The sequence below is a fragment of the Melozone crissalis genome, unplaced genomic scaffold (genome assembly GCF_028551555.1).
Source record: "Melozone crissalis strain CALT ecotype California unplaced genomic scaffold, PUWL_Pcris_2 ptg000110l_1, whole genome shotgun sequence".
NCBI classification, from domain to species: Eukaryota; Metazoa; Chordata; class Aves; order Passeriformes; family Passerellidae; genus Melozone; species Melozone crissalis.
In genome coordinates, this window is record NW_026535887.1 from 1,267,639 (window position 1) to 1,288,540 (window position 20,902).

Here is a 20,902-nt window from a genome sequence, read left to right on the forward strand (position 1 = left end):
AATTACACTTTGTTCTGCCTTCTCCTACTTTTCCTCTGGAACAATAAATTAATATTAAATATTAATTAATATATTTTATAATTTATATGTTAATTTTTATTAATTAATTAAAAACCCACACACAGCTTTACAGGGAACTTCAGTTGCAGATGTTCTTTTCCTGCCTTCAGTGCAGACACACCTTATCTCAGGGGACAGCTCTTGTCCAGCCCTTCATTCAGCACCCAGGTATTTAATTTCCAGAACTAGACTAGGTTTGAATAAAAGCCTAGTCCTGCCTAATTTGCACCCTAGATTTAGATCTAGGCAGGACAAGTCCCAATACATCACTTTTTCTACCCAAGAGTGATGGAGCTTGGGAGGCATTTGTTAGTTCTAAGTAGGTGTTAACACTTATAGAATTCATAGAATGGTTTAAAAAACATCTTGTACTAGACCAGGGTGCTCCAAGCCCCCTTTAACTTAGCCTTGAACACTTCCAGGCATGGAGCATCCACAACCTCTCTTTTATGGTAATTATTATTTATGAGGCACAGGAACACATGTATGAGAGAGCACATGGTGACCCTTAGGGCCTGAGAGCATGAATTCTGACACAAGGAAGAACCAGATCACATCTGTATTTCAAGATATTTTATTGGTCCAGCAACTGCAAAATATACAAATTTCTGAAAGGCATACCCTGTTTTTAAGCTGGCACAGCTTTATATCAGGCAATTATTCCAGATGTATTTACAGAACAGTTAACATATCACAAATCAAAAAAAAAAGTAATCCCAAGTAACTACACCCTTCTCTCCAAGCTTTGCAGTATACATTAAATAAATAAAAAGCGCTTTGCTATTTAAAAAAAAATTAAAAAAATAAATTCAAGTATCACAAAGGAAAACAAACCAGAGAGCAAAAAAAGAAAGGTGGGGGAAGAAATCATTGGTGTGGTTTGACATGTGTTTGACAATCTGCCTTGGCTGTGGCATCAACTGCCCAGGCCTTGGCTCTGTTAACCAAAAAGCTGGACAGCAATTTTTTTGGGGCAGTTGTGATGGCACAGGGTTGACACCATCCCAACCCCTCTAGCACATGATAAACTCAGGAAAGCAGTTTTCCCAAAGCTGGAAAAAATACCATATTCAAATTCCAGATTTCTGTAGACCTACTGAGACATCTATTATTACTAAAGGATGAAAGTTTAGGGCCATTTTGGGTTTTTTCTGGATTTTTTTTATATATATTTATATATATACACACACAAACACACACCAAAACATCCGCGCAATTACACGTGTACAGGATCGATCTCGGGGCAGCCACACGTCATGTTTGTATTTGCTGGCTTATCTTTTTGCAGCAGCAGCAGCAGGAGGAGAGAGATAAAACTCCCCACGAAGGAGGAAGTTGAAAAGAGCCAAGTGAGTGGCCTCCCCAAAACATTCATTTATCTGGAAGGCAGAGAAACCCAAAGCGCAGCTGCCACCCAGGGCATACGGAGGGGGAAGCCTGCTTTTAATGAGGTTGTTAAAACAGAAATAAAGCAGAGCAGGGTGGGGGGAGTGCTCTTTGCTTTATCTGTACAGGACTATGATACACATATGCACAAGCTGACACAGGCAGGGCAGCGCCAGGACTGTCACCCCATGGGACACGGGCTGAGCGTGGCCCCGGAGCCCTCCCGCCGTCGGTGCCGCTCCAGCGCGGAGCACGAGGCACTGTGGTTCACCTTTTCCCAAAGGAAAAAAACAGACCAAACCCACCCCCAAAACATGCACACCCCCTCAAAGAGATCATTTCTCCAGCAAACATCTCTGGGGATGGTGTTCCCTACACAGGACGCTGGGGAGTGCCATGGGAAGGATGAATCCAAAGGGTTGCCCACCCCCGGTTCCCCAGCCTAGTGCTGCAGGAGGGGGGGGCTGCCTTCACCTCCTGCCTCCAGCAAATAAAAAAAGTGAGATGGGCATGGAGAAGATGTTGCATATAGATGGGGAAAAAAAAAAAAAACCCCAACCCAAAACCCTAAAAAAAAATTCCAAAATCCACAGATTTCTGCACGAAGCAATAGTGGTTAATTACCATTTTTAACTGCTGTCTCCCAGCCCAGGACAGGCTGCCTGCCAGGGATCTTATGGATCAAACCACTGAGAGTTGGCTGATGGAGTCAGTCAGGTCCTCACCCTGTTCCCCCCACCTCAAACACTGTAACTACTATTATTTTGTAGTCCCAGCTTTCCAGCATGCAAAATACAATTAAAAACAAACAGAAAAAGTTGCCTGTATTCAGGCTTCCCCTGTTAAGGGGCACAACTAGGAAAAAATAAAGTAGTTATGCTTCTGCCACAAATAAAGTGCAAAAACCAAGCAGTTTCTAAGTATACACATACACACACAGATGTGTGTGCATGTATATATAAAATTAAAAAAATACAGACAAAATTGTCCCTTCTTGTGGCTCTTTGCAGTCAGACAGGGACTCCTGCAACCCAGCCAGACCTCTGACCACCTCCATGAGACCTGTGTGTCTACAAAATGCATCTAAGCCTAGGGATTGAAACCCTTCCCAATACCTCCACTTCCAGCTAAAAAAGAAGAAAGGGGAGGTGAAGTACCAGCACAGCACCTCAAACAGTGCCCAGCCTCCCCAAAATTCAACCCATGCCTGAACTCAGACCATCCCTGGCTGCTCCCCAAGATGAAAGCATCAGCCAAGCCCCTATTGGCATGGTTCCTCATGCACTGCAGGCATCTTTCAACCAGTTTTAGCAGCAGATAAAACTGCAAACCCCTTTAAGGTATATTGATTAAAAAAAAAAAAAGTGAAAGAATGGGTTGGTTTTTTTTATTAAACCCAGCAGTTCTTGCAGTGAAGGAGTTCACACAGCTGCTGTCCTGGTGCTCACAGATGTGCATGAGCCAGGCTGGCATGTGTGACCAGCTGTAGTGTGGGTGAGGGACTGCAGCACAGCATGGTAGGGGCTTATTCAAAAGTAATTATCAACATTAATAATTAAAATAAAATAAACGCAACACCCCTTTTCCCACCCCCTTCCCCCTATTTCTCTACTAACCCCGCACCATCCACATATATACACACCCCACCCAGAGACAGATGGGTACCAATCATCTATACAGAAGATCAAAAACCACTGAAAAGAGAAGAAAATGGAACTCCTGTGCACTACAGAAGCACTTTACAGCTCGCTACGACCTAACAGGATGCCGGAGAGGAGAGCAAACGCTGCAGCCTGAAGAGCTGGCGGTGACCCTGGGATGGAGCTGGGCTCCTCCTGGGCTCTCCTGCATCCCTCCCCACTGAGCAGCAAGGTTTGGGGCAGGGGGAGCAGAGCCAGCCCCGCCTGGGTTGGAAGCAAGCTTCGGGAATGGCGATGGGATGGGAAGCTGGCGGCGCCGGCGGCCTCACAGCGGTGCCCACGGAGTCACGACGGCTTCTGGGAGTTGTTCATGTTCTGCAATGAGAGGGGAAGGAGGGGTTGGGGTCAGGCTCCAGCCCAGCAGCACCTTCTAGAACACATTAACATGGGAACAAAGCCACACACGGGTCACCACAAAGCACCCACCACAGAGGGGAGGACACTGCCCAGCCGAGGAGACAGGCAGTGACTGACCCACTGCTCAGCTCCTTGTCACAGACATCTTTTATGAAAAATCCTTTCCTTAGGATTTTTTTCTCCTGAGAAGCTGAGAGGCCTCAGGAGCAAAATGTAAACAATGGTTATCTGCTGCTGTGGAATGCAACAGGTGCATCTGTGATTGGTCTCATGTGGTTGTTTCTAATTAATGGCCAATTACAGTCCAGCTGGCTCAGACTCTCTGTCCAAGCCACAAACCTTTGTTATCATTCTTTTTCTATTCTTAGCTAGCCTTCTGATGAAATCCTTTCTTCTATTCTTTTAGTATAGTTTTAATATAATATATCATAAAATAATAAACCAAGCCTTCTGAAACATGGAGTCAACATTCTCATCTCTTCCCTCATCCTCAGATCCCTGTGAACACGGTCACAAGCCGCTCCTCAAGCATTGCCTGGCTTTAATTACAGGTTTAGAATTTAGATATACCTAAAAACTGTGCTGAACCCCTCCTGATGCTGTTGAGTCAGGGATGGAGTGTAAGACTCCACGGTTCAGAAGGCAGATCAGAAGGCAATTTAATGAAGGTTGTGGGACTGGACATGGCACTTGGTGCTACAGTCTAGTTGAGGTGTGAGGGCATGGGGTTGGACTCGATTTTAGAGGTCTCTTCCAACCTCATTATTCTGTAGTTCTATGTGACGGGCTAAGGTGAGACTTGGTCTCAAAGTAAAAACCCCTCACACTATTGGTGACTATGAATAGCACACTCTGGAGAACCATATCTATAAACAATGATTAAAGAAGGAGAACTAATAATTGTTTTAATTATTTTCTCCATTGTTTTAATTCTTTTCTCAGCCTGGGAGAAATTATCTCTGTTCTTTCTTCGACCGAGCTGAGAATATCCACACCCTCCCACTCCACCCTGTCTGCCCTTCTGAAGCTGCTCTTTGGTCAAGGCAAGGTGACAGAGGACCATGGTCTTCATTTAAGCCAAATTAAACATCTCTCTCTTGCTCCCCTTGAGGGTGGGCAGTGTCCTCCCTGCCTGCCAAGGGCAAGGCCATTGTTTGTCCATCCTTGGCAATGCCAAGAACAGGCAGATCCCGCTGGCCATGCCAAGGACCACCCACCACCAGAGGTAGAGCAGCAGCACTACTGCCCTGGTGACACTCCATGAGGTCTCATGGGCCTGAGACACACCCCAGACACAGCCCTGGTACAGGATGATGACAACAGGTACCCACCAGCACGTGGTGAGGACCACAAAACCAGAGACAACCAGCTACACACAAGCAGGAGCAGCCCCCAGGAGAGATCTGCTCCAGGAAAAGCCCAGGGGACCACAAGGACATTGCCCAACTCACAGAACTACATGGAACAAGGTAGGGGAAAAAAGGACTAGGAAACAGCTAGGAAGGATTCTCTTTTTTTGTTTTCTTTGTTTAGTTTGGTTTTTGTCAAGTTTTTTTGTTTGTTGGTTGGTTTGTTGAGTTTTTTTAATGCTTTTACTACCTAAGCTGCTCCTACAAGCACCAGCAATCCCAGCCAGGCTACAAGGCAGAGCAGGCTGAGCTGTTCTCTCTGTTGCCTAAGGAGACAGGAGGAGGGTGAGAAAAAGCCACATGCACCACAGCCATTTACCTTGGAAATATTAGCAAAGAGAAAACTTTGAGAAAGTGACAAACGGGTCTTCTTTTTAAGCATGAAAAGTGAAGGGAAGAAGAAGGGAAGGGGGGAATCAGGTGACTGTTCAAAAGTGCACTTTGGATCACAAAGCAAGCAAAAGGAAAAGAAACCATCACACCAGGTAATCCCACAACCCCCAGCCAGCTCAATCCCACAGCCAGGAGGACTGTGAGGCACTCAGCCACATCCCCAGGTGTCCCCTGGTCCTCCTGGATGGGAATCAAGACCCCAGCAGTGAGGGCTGATGCAGTGAAGCTCCCATACCAACCCAGGCTCATGATTCAAGCTGTGACAGAGGCACTTTCCACCTCCCCAGCCCCTTACAGGAGGTGACAGTGAGGGACAAAGCAGTGTGCAGGACAGCAGCCTCCCAGAGCTAGCAGCAGTGTGCGTGTCACCAAGCCTTGGGGTTGGCATGTCCCCATGGGTGACACAAAGCCAACACTAGGAGAAGGACACAGGCTTCCAGCAGCTGGAGATTTAAACTTGCTGCTGCCAGCCCACACCTGGTGTGGGTAAAACCATCACTGCCTGCTCCAGCAAAATCTGACACATCCATCTCCAAACTCAACACCTGAGGGTGTTTCCAGCCTCCCAGCCAGCACCAAGGCATGCAGTGCCTTTTGTTCCAATAAACATGTGAAAAAGGTGGAGGGAAGGATGGACAAAACCTAAAATGCTTTCAGAGCAACCCAAGAGGAGCAGGTTTCATCAGGGGCTTTCCTGGCCATGAGCAGCAAGGGGAGGATCACAGGCATGCAGGCCATGCTGAGCAACTCAGCTTCTACACTCAGTGATCTCACCTAACCCAGCCACCAGCAAAGCCAAGTGCAACAGTCCTAACTTTCCTTTTCTCAAAAATGTTTACTCTAAAAGGGGAAGAAATATGAGATTCCAAAGCTCCTACAGGCAAGCAGGGCTGAGCTCTGGCCTGGCCATGGTAGAGCAGATCCCTCCATCTTCAGCCCACAAAACAACCCAAGCCAGGGATGCTCACAGGCTGACTTAAACTGGCCTCAGAGGGCAAAAAGACCCCCTGGACACTGCCCAGTATCAGCTCAGCCCCAAAGTCTTCCCAGTCTTTGAGAAGACCTCTGAGCACACTACTGCTGCTCTCAACCCAATGTACCATTAACTCAGTCCAATGGCTTCAAATTTACCCAGGAGCTGTCCTGTTCCTGTTCCTCAGGGATATAACAGCCCTAAGCCAAGCTGCCAGAGCCTTGATTATTCATCATTAATGCATGAAATGCTCATGGTGTTCTGCTTTCTTAACAGAGCTAGAGAAGGACAATTTCCATTCACTCTGCCCACAACACCTAGGCTGGCTGTTTCCAAAATCCAAGTTTGCAGATGGCTGGTCCCAGGATCATCCAGCTCCAGAAAACACATTCCTGAGAAGATCAGAAGCTTCTCAGATACCCCTCTGAGGTATGTGAGGGGTATGAGGTATGATGGTGAGGTGCCATCACTCACAACCCAGAGCCCTCAGGAAGGACAGAGCACCCAGGTCTCTCACCTACAGTACAACATGCTATCACAGAGGAGACAACTCCAGGAAAATCCCACAGCATCACCAGCAGAGTGAAAATCATAACTTGCCTAATTTCACAACAAAACTGGGACATTCCATCCAGCTAGGATACAAACCAGCACCCACACTCTCCTCTTTACCCTTCCTAAAACAAATCCCCCCCAAACCAGCAAAACATGAACTCCATGAAATCCACACCCCGTCCAGATATTGCAACAACAGAACAACCCAGCAGGATGGCAAGAGACATGGAAAAAAGGGTTGGAAAGGGGAATAAGAGGCAAGAAGGTACTTACAGGCATGCCTTCCCTAGTAAAGGCTGCAGAGAGACAGAGAGAACAGAGAGAGGTGTCAGTAACTCTGTGCCGCACCGGGCAGAGGACAGTGGACAGCAGCGAGGGGCACTGGGCAGCCAGAGCTGATAAAAGGTGTTTTTGTGAGGCTCAACCAGCCCAAGCAGAGCCCTGGGAGCTGACACAGACCCAGCTGTCCTGGGAGGCTCATGCAAAGCAGCAACCAAGCAGAGCAGTGGTGGAGCATGGAGCCATTCCTAACCTGGGCAAGGAGGGGACATCACACCGACACAGACAGCAGGGAGAGGGGCTGGGCAAGACAGCCATATCCAACAGGCAGCTGGTGGGGAGGGCAGCATGGCAAAGGCTCCTGTAGATCATACAGGACTCCTCAGTGAGCTTAGGAGAGGGGTTTGTGCCTGGGAAAGTGAGCAGCAAGCAAGGCCTCTCCTCCTATGTGCCTTCATGGATGGGTGACAGAGGAGAGGACACATGAGCACCATGGCAGGGTTTCACCCAGGTTCACAACACCAAGAGCCTTCTACTCAATTTTGGTCCCTCTTGCCTACAGCTCCAGCATGAAGGAGACCCTTCCAGCCAAAGAGGAGTCTTGGCAGCAGCTCCTCCTTCAGAGAAGCGCAAGAGCATTTGATTTACTGCCGTGGCCAGGCCTACAACAGAGCCAAGCACACCCAGAGGGAAGGGAAGGCACGAGCCCTTTGTTCCTGCTCACTCCAGGGAGGAGACCCCTCAGGAGGCTGATGGCACTAAATTAATGCAGCCTAGAGCTTGGTGGAAGTTGATGGTGCTCTCAAAACCCAAGAGAGGATCAACAGCGACCCAAGGCAGGGAGGGGCAGCAGCCATGGGGAGGAAGATGCATCTCAGACAGCAGCACAGCTCACGACAAGTGCAAGCAGCTCCTCAGCTTCAGGAGTGGACAGGAAGACAACAAACAATAAAACAACGAGAACAACAACAAAAAAAAAAAAGAAAAATAAAAAGGAAATAAGGAAAAAAAAAAAAAAAAAAGAAGAGTTCAACTAACTTGTCCCGGCATCTGCGTGGGCACTTCCTGAGGAACACAGCCTGGCAGGGCAGGAGAAACAGCCACATGCTCCTCCAAGCTGTTGATGCGAGGCTTTTTGGTGGGCTCAGGGCTTGCTAGAGGGGTAACGCTATTACGTCTCATGAGCGGGTTAGGTCCCTTCTTTGCTTCCTAAATTAAAGTGAGACAAAGAAAATAAAAGTAAATATAAAAAAATAAAGCAAAATAAAGGAAAAAAGGAAGAAGGCGACAGTTATAAAGGAAAAAAAAAAAGAAGCAAGTTGCTTTGGTTTTCTTTGTTTTAAATCTTAGAGTGGTCTCTGCTTTTCCCCACAGTCACTGTCCAACAGCAAAGGATGCACTGGAAGTCTCTGGGCACAAAAAAAAATCCCTGATGCAAAAAATGCTTAAGAGCACAGAAGGGGAAGGGAGGAAAAAAAATGGCTCTGCACTCAGATATGAGACAGATTTTCTCCTTATCTGAGCCTCAGCTGACAAAAAAAAAGGTAACTACAGGTAGCTGAACACACCCAGCAGCCAACAAGCCTGCAGGACACAGAGGTGCCCATCAGTCTCCTCCTCAAAGCTGGTCCCTCCACCCAGAGAGAGGAGTGAAAGCAAGAAGAGGGAAGATGAGCCAGCCCAGGCTGATCAGGAAGATTTGGGACATGGGAGCAGAGCAGGCAGCGAGGGTCAGCACCACGCCAAGCTCCAACTCAAGCAAGGGGGATGAAGGCAAAGCTGAGCAGGGGCACCCAAGCACTTGGCACTTGTCTCACCCTGTCCTAGCCAAGGCCCTGCTGCCATCCCCAGAGAGGGTGGCAGAGCAGGACATCAGTGTCCCCGTGCAGGGGGAAGGACTGGCTTCCCCCCACAGCTGCGGGGAGGGACAGGCAGCTCAGGTGCTGCCACCTGACAGGGGAAGCAAAGGAAAGGAGATGTGGGCCAGAAGCATCACTTTGGGCTCCACCACTAAGCACAAGTTGGAAGAGTCCCAGCATCTTGGGACATGGGTGCTGCCCACTCTGTGTGGCTGCCCAGCCCTGACATTGAGTTTTGCATCCTCCTGTTCTGCCCTCTGAGTTCCAGTGGAGCACTTGGCAGACAGACCCAACCCTACAGGAATTTCTCTCCACAGAGCATCCCCAGCCCAGCACTGCCACCTCCCACCCTGCAGAAGGACACAGAGCCACGTGTATACCAGGAAAACACCCTCAGAGGCAGATGGAGGGCAAGCATTGAGCCCAGGCTCTGCCAGCCACCTGGGACATCTGGGAGAAGCCACCTTCTCCATCATCCACAGCTCCACTCCCTGCTTGGGCCAGTGGATGACCATGCATGTGGAAGTCAGAGACCAGGGAGGAGTTTTCCCTGGGCAAACACACAGGGAAGCAGGAACATGCAACAGTCCTGTTCCCTTGGAAAACCCTCAGCTGGCCACAACTTTGCAGAGCAGGAACACATCTGATGCTCCCAGTCTTCCAGCAGCACTTCCAAGCACCCAGCTGAGCAATCTCCCCATGCCCACCACCACCCCAGGCAGGATTTGGCAGTTCTCACTGCCAGGTGACCGCAGGGGACAGGAAGGGGACACCAAAGGACAGCTCCAGGGAAAAGCAGCACTCACCTCTGGCCGATCTCTGTGGGTGTTGACTGCTTCAATGTTCAGGGAGATGGATTCCACCCGGCAGCCTGCACAAAGGGACAGATCAGCAGGGCCAGCAGACACAGGATGTTCCCAAGGACCCCACCACAGATCCCTGCTTTTCCCCCAGACAGCCTGGAGTCAGGAGGAGGGACAAATCAACCCCCCTGGCATGTTTAGGAAGGTCTCACTCACCATAGGCTACCGGGGTCAGCTTCAACACTGTGTGCAGGGGACACTTCAGGTAGGGCATTTCATCTGCAGAGACAGCAAAGCAGGAGGGTTACCTGAGCAGGAGGCTCAGACACCTTCATCCCACACCAAAGACATGCACACTGCTGTCACAGACACAAATTATGAAAAATCCTTTCCTTAGGATTTTTTCTCCTGAGAAGCTGAGATGCCTCAGGAACAAAATGTAAACAATGGTTATCTGCTGCTGTAGAATGCAACAGGTGGATCTGTGATTGGCCCATGTTGGTTGTTTCTAACTAATGGCCAATCACAGCCAGCTGGCTCGGAATCTCTGTCCAACACACAAGCTTTTGTTATCATTCATTCTTTCTTTCTCTATTCTTAGCTAGCCTTCTGATGAAATACTCTATTCTTTTAGTGTAGTTTTAATACAATAGATATAATAATATAAATAATATATTAATATATAATAAAATATATTAATATAGAACAATAAATAAAATAATATATTGATATATAATTTATATATAATAAGATAAAATAATAAATCAAGCCTTCTGAAACACAGAGTCAGATCCTCATCTCTTCCCTCATCTTAAGGCCTCTCATGAACACCATCACACACTGCAGGATGTGACCAGCCCAGAGCTGCATCCATCATCCCTCCTCCAGCAGGACCAATCCTTTTCCAGGGACAGGGAGCTCACCTGCACTCTTGTCCAGGAAATAGGCCAGGAGACAGCGCATGACAGCCTGGTGGCAGATGACAAGGACGTTCTCTTGCCTCTCCAGCTCCATGATCACCGGCTCCAGGCGCTGCACCAGGTCCTGGTAGGACTGGGGAAGAAGGGAAGGGAGGTGAGGTATGGAATCAATGCAGCGAGCATCCCAAAGAAACAACAGTCCTTGTCTTGGTACAACTCCTGATTCCGTGCCTCTGAGCAAACCAAACTGCTAAAGACAAATAAATCTTCATCCCCAGGCTGCTCTGGAACTTCTAATTCTTCTGTCAGAGAAGGAGCCATGCACATCTCAGTGAATCACAGCTCAGGCCTGGAGAATTAATTAAGGGAAGCAACAAGGGATTTGAAGACCGAGCCTCTCCATCATCCTGACATTTGATTTGGTACAGGATTTTAAAGTTCTGAGAAGTCTGCAGCAACCTTAGAAACCCCAGGATTTTGAAGGGCTTCATAAAAACCACAACAGGCTGCCAGAAGGAGCCCCAGACACCCAGAGTTGGTGTCTGATATCCCCACATATTCTTCTGTCAGATACAGGGTCATGAGGATGTCTCCAAAGATTTTTCTGCAATGTCTATGGGCATGACTTTCAATTTGGGGATAATCAGCTCAATTCACAGCCTAAAGTATCATCCAGAACTGATGTCAATTCCCACCTCGTTGTGTCACACCCTGAAAGCAGACTGCCAGGAACAGAGATATTACCATCAACCCTTAGGGAATGATACTGAGAACAAGGTGAAAATTGCTTTTTTTGGAAATGAAAGGAAAGAAAATTAGGGCAGCACAAAACTTCGAGCAGATATAACAACGGGAGGTTGGACTAGAAACCTCTAGAGACCTTCCCATGCTAATTTGCTATAAAGTCAGTGGGACTGTTTGTTAAGTGACATATTTCTTAGTGAGATCTTCATATAGCAAGATTTTGAAAGAGCTCAAGGTAGAGGTAAACATGAGCCCTGCTCTCTTTTAATTTTAGTTTCTTGGAGCACCCACTGCTCCTCTGCTCAAGAGTAGAAGACAGAATGAGAGAAAAAAGGCCACATTTAAAGTCCTGCAGACTTTGCAGGGGTGTCCCTGCACACCTACCTCCCCAGAAGGATAACGGTAGTAATATTTATCCTGGTCACGCAGGGCAAATTCCTCTGGGTGCTGCTCCCTGATTTCTTCATAGGTCATTTCTTCACACACACCCTGCCAGGGCAGGACAAACACGAGGTTACTGGACATGCTCTCAGCACAACCACCAGACAAAACCTCTCTTTCTTTTGTTCAGCCCCATCCAGCTGTTGTGGCTGCACAGATACTCACAGCATCGATCTCATTGAGTGCCTTCCACTGCTCATAGGGCAGCTGGAGAGCTTCTGCTGTTTGGATTGTCCTCTTTAGCTGGCTGGTCCAAATTTTGAGGTCTTTCAGGTTCTGCTCTTCCACAAATTTGTTCAGTGCCACTGCAAACTGTGGGACATAGGAAAAAAGAGATTGGTTCCTGGTCCACAGCTTCCCTCGTTCCCTATTCCCAGTAAGTGTTGCCTTCCACAGACAGAAAGATCAGCCTAATGCTCTGAGGGGAAAGGCAGCCACACATTCATTGATCACCAAAAGCTGCAGATGTACTCTCAGAAACTCAGCTGTCATCAAACATGCATTTGATAGATGAGTAATGACTGACTCTCACAACTAACAGACAAATATCATGTCAAGAAAAGTTTCATAGATTTATAGTTATGTTGTACCCTGTTGCATTGTTATCAAGGGACATCTGGGAAGGCTGGCTTGTCACTGTGGTGACATCTGACCTCCAGTCAGTATTTGAGGAAGAGATCTCCACCACTGGACAGCAAAGGTGGAGTAAATATCTGGGGTGTTGCAAAGAGAATCCACCAGATTCTCAGATGTTCTCAGAGTGGCTGCTTTCACATTGGACAAATGAAATGTGTAAATCCAAAAGACAAAACAAACAGATCTTTCACAACTGCAGTGTCCATGACAGAACAGCTGGGTCTGTCTGAGGAGCTGGAGAGTGCATTCCAGCCAAGCAGCAGGTTCTTCAGCACATGAACTTCAAACCCATACTGCTGAGGATGCTGGAATCATGGAAAACCTTCTGGTGACTCAAAGCTGGAGAGAAGTGTTTGTGTCCCAGCTAAACCTGCAGCCCTGCTTGTGGCAGCTGAAGTGCATTGATACCACACATCCAACTTCAGCAACAGACCTGTGGAAGCTGGTTCACTGCACCACAATGCCAAAACCAGTGGGAATGCCACTTTTCTCTTGTTCTACTTCTGTTTCTGAAGTAGGAAAGCAGGGAAGAAGGGGTTGATGGACAGAACTTTGGGAGGGGTTAAAGGGTTAAAAAGAGAATACCTCCATTGTGACGGGGCTGAGCACATGGCAGGGAAAGTCATTGTAACCTTTTTTGCGTACTCAGTCTTCTGTTGTATTTTTGAGGGTTTAATAAACCTTGCTAAGCTATGAGTAACCATTCCTCACACATTTAACCCAAGGCACAGCATCTACTGCAGCCACAGGGGGACATTTTCCATCTCCCTCACCTTCTTGCCCCTGTTGGAGAGGCCAGAGTCGCCTCCAATCCTGCCCTTGAGGTTGAACTCGCTCTCCCCGTGCCGGCAGAGGTAGATGGTGCGGGGCTGGACGTGGATGTTCATCAGGTAATAAACAATCCTGCTCTGGATGTGGTCCTGGACCCTGTTCACCAGGAACCGCCGGCCCACGTCGATGACTTTGATGAGAGAAAGTTCCCTGGGGACAGACAGAGACTATAAATGCTATTTAAATGCTATATAAATGCTATATAAATGCTATATAAATGCTATATAAATGCTATATAAATGCTATATAAATCTTCTATAATATATTATTTATATATTCATATATATTTTACATGTTTTATGTCTTTTTATATATTTCTATGTTTATATATATTATATTTTTATATATTCTTATATATTTTATATATATATTTAATATATAAAAATATATAAAAATGTATATAAATATATATAAATATATATATTTATACATATTTATATATATAATCAATTCATAAGTCCAATATTTCTTAATTTCTCATCCTTTCTGTAATGACAAGGTCTGATTCCAACTTAGACCCCTCAAATCTGCAAAATAAGAACTTTCTGCTTTTCATTCTTCGGTCTTTCCTCTTTTCCATAAAGTTATTTTTCTTGAAAGGGCAAAAAAATCAATTTTATTTTTAAACAGAGATGAAAATCTTAATGAATAAAATGCACAGGTTAGGGATCTTGATTTCTTTTGCCCAATAGCTCCATATTGCTTCTGTGACAGGAAGCATAAGAAAAATTAAGTAATTTCACAATGTCAATTTATTCCTCCCATTTATTTAGTGTTATTTTTTAACATAATCACAATCCCACGTCATTTGCATTGATTAGAACAAAACATTACAATATACTGGAATAATTAATATAGATATTAAAAGAGTTGCCATCATGAAAAAATATATTCTTTTCAATATTCTGCTTTGGATGTTCAGGTTGTGTTCTGGCACAGGCATAACCTCTATAAATGTCACTTCAGTTAACACCAGCTGAAAACATCTGGGCTGTGATACCAGATGTGGCATCATGCAAGGTTTCAACCTGCATGATTCTCTTGTAGCTGCTTCCCTCTGGTTTACAAGTTCTCCAGGAAGCACTTTCCCCTTTTCCTGCTTTCCTGTCATTCTCCAAAGCAGCAGCCCTGTGAGTTATCTCTGCCCATGTAATCACCCAGCTCAAAGGATTTCCTGCAGGCTATTTTCAGCAGGGAGCCCACAGGTAGTGGGGATTCATGGAGAGCTGAATAGCAGCAGTGTAATCACCACCCCTCCTCTTGCAGCAGCAAAGAGGATTAAACAGGACTAACAGGGAACATGCTGCTCCCCAGGACAGGGACAATCCACACAGGGCACACAGGAGTGTTTGTGAGCTTGAAGAGGCTGGGAGGTGCCTGCAGAGTCAGGCAGGACAGCAAAGCTCTCCCAAGGCACACAGGCAGGAGCCAAAGGGCTTGCTCAACCCTGTGCTTTGAGCCAAGCTGTCCCTTCCCTTCACTGAGACAATGAAAAAAGCACTTCAACCACTCCAACTCAAGTGCTTTCCCAAAGCCTGTGTATCTGGACATGCAGAACAAGCTTGAAAACAGCTCATCTGAGCCCAGAGGAGCCTGGCAAGGCATCAGTGCGCCCATTTCCCTGCACAGGGCCTGTGGAAAGGAGAATTTTCCTATGAAAGGCCTGAATTCAAGCTGAGGCCTGGCCGTAAATCATTCTAGCACAGTCAGATGTTTGAAGACAAAGTGAAATACAGCTCCACCCTTCACTGCTGCTCTCCTGGCAGAGGGCAGGTGCTCAAGGCAGCTCAAAGTCAAGGTCTCTCACCTGTCATAGTCATCAGGGTCGAGGGGCTGGTAGCTGGCCTGGTAACAATTGATCCTCTTCATGAAATCCTCCATGGCATCAGTGGAATTACAGTCCCGGTAATCTGGGCTGGACAATTTCACTTCCTGGAACAGAAATAAAAAAAAAACATGCCACAGGGAGAGGTTAGGATGCTTTCCAAGCCAGACAATGCTAATCTGGAATTTTAAAGTCCTGCCAAGATGCAGTGATTAGCTGAAACTGAAGTGATGAGTTCTTTATAGTCATCACTCATCACAGGGCAGAAAAGAAGCAAATTAGACCCAAAACCAAGCATCAGGTGGGAGAATTTGCTATCAACCATTGCATGATTAGTACAGAAACCCACCAATCCACTCCCATTCTCGCAGAAGTTGGGCTAGCACTGCACCACCCAACAGCAGGAAAGCTGAGCTTCCCAATGGCTAAAAAACCCCATCAGGTTCAAATTCAAGCTGAGAAAGGAAAGTGCATGGATGTAGATAAGATGCTTATCCCAGCTCAGCAGCAGGACAGTGGGATTGGAACATTCAACCCCTTTCTGTGCATTATTTGCTGCAAGCTGTTGGGCTGAAAGACCCTAGAAACAGGCAGTGTGAATATCCACAACCCTCATGGACTAAATCCTGCCTGAACTAATCTAACAGGCTGCTTTTCCTGAAGATTTGGGTTTGAACAGCAGCATTACACACTGGTAACTTCACAAGCAGCCCTGAAACCAACAGGATAACATAGTGGATCAACACATGTGGCAGCATCCCAGGCCTGGGGTGTATTTTCCACACTGATCCCAGCACTAAGAGCACCATTCATCTGCAGTTCCCTGTGGAGCAAAATCCCATGCTCAGCTAGGAGCTGATTTTCTCACCCTTCAAGCATTAGTTTCCAAATAAAGGGATTAAAATCCTCAAAAAAAAAAATCCAGCTTGGGGGGAAAAAAAGTAGCAAAGAGAGCATTTTGTTGTAGAAAAGGCTGTTTGCAAAAAGTTGGTCACTGGGATAACAGCTCCCAGCAGGAGCAAAAGACACTCTTCAGCCCCTGGCTGGCAGCACAGTTTGCCTCCAGTGAAGCCATGCTGGCTGCCTCCAACCACCTTTTTATCTTCCATGTGCCTCAGCAGAGTTTCCAGGATGATCTGCTTCACTTTCTTCCCAAACACTGATGTGAGACTGCACCTGTAGTCCCCCAGTTCTGTCAGGGCTTTGTTTTTCCCAACCCAATTCTTGTCTGAACAGCCAGTCTCTGTTTTCCTCCCAGGCTGCCTGTCCTTGCTTACAGCCTCTCTCTGAAAGCTTCCTTTAGTGTTTGATTTTGAGTTTGTCCAGGAGCTCCTTGTCCATCCTGGCATTACTGATGGCTGCATCACAGCTGAACTTGGAGAAGATGATCCTTGAACATGAACCAGTTTTCTTGGGCCCCTCTTCCCTCCTGGGCTTTTTATCCCACAGAACTCCAGGCCAAAACCTGCTTTCCTTTCATCTCACTTGACAGCTGCTGCAGCACAGGCTGCGCTGGAGCTCCACATTCCTCAGCAGCCCCTCCTTGCAAGGTGCAGCACAGAGCAAACAAGAACAGGTGCTGTCACCTGGAGAAGGAAGTCACCAACACACTCCAGGAACCTCCTGGACTGGCAGTGCCATGCTGGGCTGTACCTTCAGGCTGGTTGAAGCCCACCATGAAGACCAGAGCTTGTGAGGGTGATGCCATTCCTACCTCTCCATGGAGGGAAAGCAAAAGCAGGACATTCCCACCAGTGCCACACTTACCATAACGTTGGTGGCAACCACGTTGGGATCATTGCAGACAGATTCAATGAAGAACACCTGTGAAGCAAAGCAGAGCTCAGCTGAAAGCCACCAAAACAAGGTTTATAACATTCAACCAGCTCCTTGCTCAACCCAGCCTCCTCCCTGCTGGACCAGAGAGCTCCTCCTCTGCCTCATTCCCATCCTTTCCCTCCCCATGGCTCAGTACAGGGAATGAAGGAAGATTTTCATGTTTTTAATCAAACCCAGCAGTGAAATCTCCCTCACACAGGAGCAGCATGAGGACAACACATGAGTTAGACAAGATACACCAACTCTACACCACAGTGGGCCTCACAATGCAGGCACCAGCCCCATGGCACCGACCTTGAACCCGTTCTCTTTGGCGAAGTTCAGGATCATCCCTCTCCTCTCCCTCGTGGTATTGGTGGCATCAAAAACCTTCAGAAGCAAAAGATCTCAATGAGCACCACAAGGGCCTGGTTTCCCAGAGAGCCCCTCCTCAGAGAAGGGACTGCAGAGGATTTTTGGGGTCAGCACAACTGCCAAACCCCATCTGAGCACATCTGGAGCTCACCGCAATCTGCCCGGCCTCCTCCGTCAGGTACAGCTTCACATCCCTCAGGGCAGCCATGGCACATTGCCTGCAAAACAGGGACAGATGTGTGGCCCTGGTGTCCTCAGGGAGTGGTGGTCACCCTGAAGTCACCAATGCTGTACAGATTCAGTTTCGAGCCCTCAGAAACCTTGGAAGAAAATCAGACCCCAACTCTGAATTTCAAGTCCAGGGGAAATTCAGAGCCCAGCTTCTCTGTCCATCAGCCCCAAACTGGGTAACTCTGCTCCCAGCCATGGGCCTCAGCACCATGTGGGGTCAGGGAGCCCACCCTCACCTCCTGACTTTCATGGCCTCCTCGTTGTCAGGACGGAAGAAGTCATAGGAGCTGTAATGCTTCACGGCCTCACGGCGGTACTCTCCAACATTGAAAACTAGGTGGGAAAAGGAAAAAACAAAAAAAAACAAACAAAAAAAAAAAAAAAAAAAACAAAAACAAAAAAAATCAAAATGAGGGTTGTGTACCTTGTGCAGTTAAAGCAAGCTGGGGCCACAACATTACATCCTCAGGGCATCCCTTGGTCTTCAAAGTGAAGGAGAACCCAGGATATGAAAACACAGATATTTCTATTTGGCCTGTGGGATCTTGGAAACATCTCCCACTACCTCCCATCTCCCAAAGCAGTGATCTAGAGGAATTCCTGAGGACCAGACCTCCTGCTTTCCCCTGGCAGCCAGTGCAGGCCTCACCTTTTGTGGGGACACCGATCCAGTTGAGGTAGCGCGTCAGCTTCTTGGAGATGTAGGTCTTGCCACGGGCTGGGAGGCCGACCATGACTATCACAGTGGGGGAGTTGGCAAGCTGAGGCCCACAGGCTGCAAGGAAAAAGAACAGGAGCTGTTAATTCTCCAGCTCACCCTGCATTGACCCAACAAGGCACTTGTTTTCATCTGGACTCCTTCCAAGTCCTTCAGCAGCTGGAGGAAACTCTAAAGCCACAGCAAGAACATCCTGATGGGTGCAAAGTGGGCAAAGAGCCAGCAGCTGGCCCAGGCTCCCTGGAGAGCCTCTGTGCCTCAATTTCCACATTTGCAACCAAAATAAAAAATTATTTAAAAAATAAAATTCAAAATCAAGGCAAGCACAACTTCACATTCCAATGGCTTGGCAATTCCATGAAAAGCTCAATGACAGCCAAGGATTTTGGACCCATCCCTGCAGCAGTGTCTGTGCTGAAACACCAGCTCTGGTCCAGATCTTCACCCACAGAAAGCATCTCCTAAAATGTTTCACTAAATTTCCAGCTGAGACACAACCAGCTATTGGACTTTGAAGACAGACAAGGCAAGAGAACCACAGAACTAGCAGAACTAGCAGCATTTAAAAGCAGATATCCAAGTGTATTTATCCCTTTTTTCCTCGCAAACCCAAGCTCGGTTGTTGGGATTTTTTGGGGTTTTTTTTTTGGTTGGTTGGTTTTTTGGGGTTTTTTTTGTTTGTGTTTTTGGGGTTTTTGTTGTTGCGGTGAAGAGGGTCCATGTCAAACAGCTGGAAGGAAAACCCATTGGCAGCATTTCCAGGACAGATGGGACCCTGCAGGGGATTTCTCACCCACCCTTCCTTCCATGCACCCGGTGAGTACAGAGAGCTCATAGGAAAGGAATGCAGGAGTGAGTGGCTGGTGGCAGAGCCATAAAACCCCATTAATTACGGCCTGGGTGGAGAGCTCTGCCTGCCTGCCACAGCTGCCTGAAGGTGGGACAGGGGGATGCCAGGGGCACCCGGGGATGGACACGGAGCTGGGGGAGGTTTTTGTCAGGAAACGGGCAAAAAAACTGAGAGGTACCCATAGAACATGCAAAGTACATCCCCTTCTAAGTAAATAAATAAATCCAGCAGCTGGAGAAACCAAGTTAAGGCCACAAGGAAGATTTATGGCACTGGTACCCAGATGGGAGAGAGGAGCCACCCATCATCTTCCCAAATTTCTCACCAAAGCAAACTCAGCAGGCAAGAGATTCAAAAACTAACTAAAATATAATTTCTTTTTTTTTTTGTTTCATTCCTCAAGCTGGAGCTGCCCTCACTCCCTCCCTTTGTGCAACCTGCCCCCTGCCCAGCGCTGCATTTCAAAACCCCAGGGCAGCTCCCAAAGATTTTGGCAGCAAGTGCCAATTTTCTGTGCTGGGGCACAAGGGAGCTGTGCAACACACCCAGAAAAACGCTTTCCCCCCTCCAACAATCTCACATCCTCATCCAAGCTATGAGTGCAAGTCTGTTTTGCATAAACCCCACACAATTATTAGATAAAGGGAAGAGGAAAGGATAATACCTAAATAAGGAAACTCTTCCTTTCCCTACCTGCCTGTGGACAAAGGGTCTCAAAGAGCAGAGCTAAGAGGATTTAGGGCCATTAAATAGCACTGCAAGAGTAAAGGGACAATGCTGGGCACTGTTCGTGTCCCTGTGGCTCCAGGCAGCTGTGACAGCCCCAGGGCTGGCACTGTGTGGGCACACACGTGTCACCTCCAAACACCCAAAATTCAGAATTTTTTCTGCCCTTGCACCACGGAACAGCACCTCCCAAAACACCACAGCATCAGCCGAGCAACTTTTCATCAGCAATCTGAGCCCAAAGCAAAAGTCTCCCGGCAACTTTGCATCAGGGATGAAACAGAACCCAGTGTTTTGCTCCCGGTGCTTCACAAAGGCCTCATTCATCATTTCTTTTCACCACTGCTGGGAAGCTATCAGGGATTTCAATGCATATTCATTGCTCCTTATCGACATCTAGAGCCAGGTAAGTCAAGGGCAGGGATGACTTTCAGGCTCAGTCGGGAGGGTATTTAACAGGAGCTTATCACTTTTGCTGTTTGCCAGAAAGTCAGTGGGTAAAAGAGAAAGAGGAAAAACAATATATAAAGAACATCCAGCCCCAAAAGGGAAGGAAATTTGCTTCTATAAAAAGACGGAGAGAACAGCCACCTCCCCACTTGAGGCATTTTCACTGTCTCCTCCTAAATATTCCCCAAAGCCCCCATAAACCCAGACTGCCCGTTCTGTCAGTCCTAATCCCCTTTTCCCAGCTGCAATCCCAGCACCTTCCCTGATCCCACCCTGTTGTCACCGCCACCGAACCGGACCATCCCCGCCGTGTGTCCCACGCCCACCGAGCCCCAGGGACGGGGAAAAGCAGCCACAAGGACGGAGAGAGGCGGCGCAGCCCCTTCCCTGCCCGAGCATCCCCCTCCCCTGTCCCCGCTCTGCCCAGCCAGCGCCTTCGAGGGCTCCCCTTTCCCAGCCCCTACGTGAGAGACGTGCGGCGTGACAGCAATTTAATGGATCGCCGTCGAAAGGGCAGCTGGAGGAACCCCCGCAGCCTGCCCTGGACCAGCCAGCACACCATC

The 20,902-nt window shown here is 47.6% G+C and overlaps 1 protein-coding gene across 5 annotated transcripts in view; it reads right to left on the reverse strand.

Annotated features, from left to right (window-relative positions):
* Nucleotides 1-3,056: 3,056 nt before the first annotated feature.
* PFKFB3 (6-phosphofructo-2-kinase/fructose-2,6-biphosphatase 3) overlaps nucleotides 3,057-20,902 on the reverse strand; it is a 44,258-nt gene continuing 26,412 nt past the window's right edge. For 2 of the 5 annotated variants that reach the window (XM_054292429.1, XM_054292430.1), the window contains exons 2-17: nucleotides 18,245-18,370; nucleotides 17,832-17,928; nucleotides 17,516-17,582; nucleotides 17,305-17,379; nucleotides 16,939-16,995; nucleotides 15,154-15,278; nucleotides 13,289-13,496; nucleotides 12,045-12,191; nucleotides 11,823-11,927; nucleotides 10,698-10,827; nucleotides 9,991-10,053; nucleotides 9,778-9,842; nucleotides 8,151-8,321; nucleotides 7,107-7,129; nucleotides 5,232-5,282; nucleotides 3,057-3,461 (exon numbers count right to left, since the gene is read on the reverse strand). In XM_054292429.1, the coding sequence (XP_054148404.1) occupies nucleotides 3,455-3,461; nucleotides 5,232-5,282; nucleotides 7,107-7,129; nucleotides 8,151-8,321; nucleotides 9,778-9,842; nucleotides 9,991-10,053; nucleotides 10,698-10,827; nucleotides 11,823-11,927; nucleotides 12,045-12,191; nucleotides 13,289-13,496; nucleotides 15,154-15,278; nucleotides 16,939-16,995; nucleotides 17,305-17,379; nucleotides 17,516-17,582; nucleotides 17,832-17,928; nucleotides 18,245-18,370 (1,517 nt within the window). In that variant the 3' untranslated portion in view covers nucleotides 3,057-3,454. The remainder of the gene's footprint in view (nucleotides 3,462-5,231; nucleotides 5,283-7,106; nucleotides 7,130-8,150; nucleotides 8,322-9,777; nucleotides 9,843-9,990; nucleotides 10,054-10,697; nucleotides 10,828-11,822; nucleotides 11,928-12,044; nucleotides 12,192-13,288; nucleotides 13,497-15,153; nucleotides 15,279-16,938; nucleotides 16,996-17,304; nucleotides 17,380-17,515; nucleotides 17,583-17,831; nucleotides 17,929-18,244; nucleotides 18,371-20,902) is intronic. The other 3 variants (XM_054292427.1, XM_054292428.1, XM_054292431.1) reach the window with 3 other exon arrangements.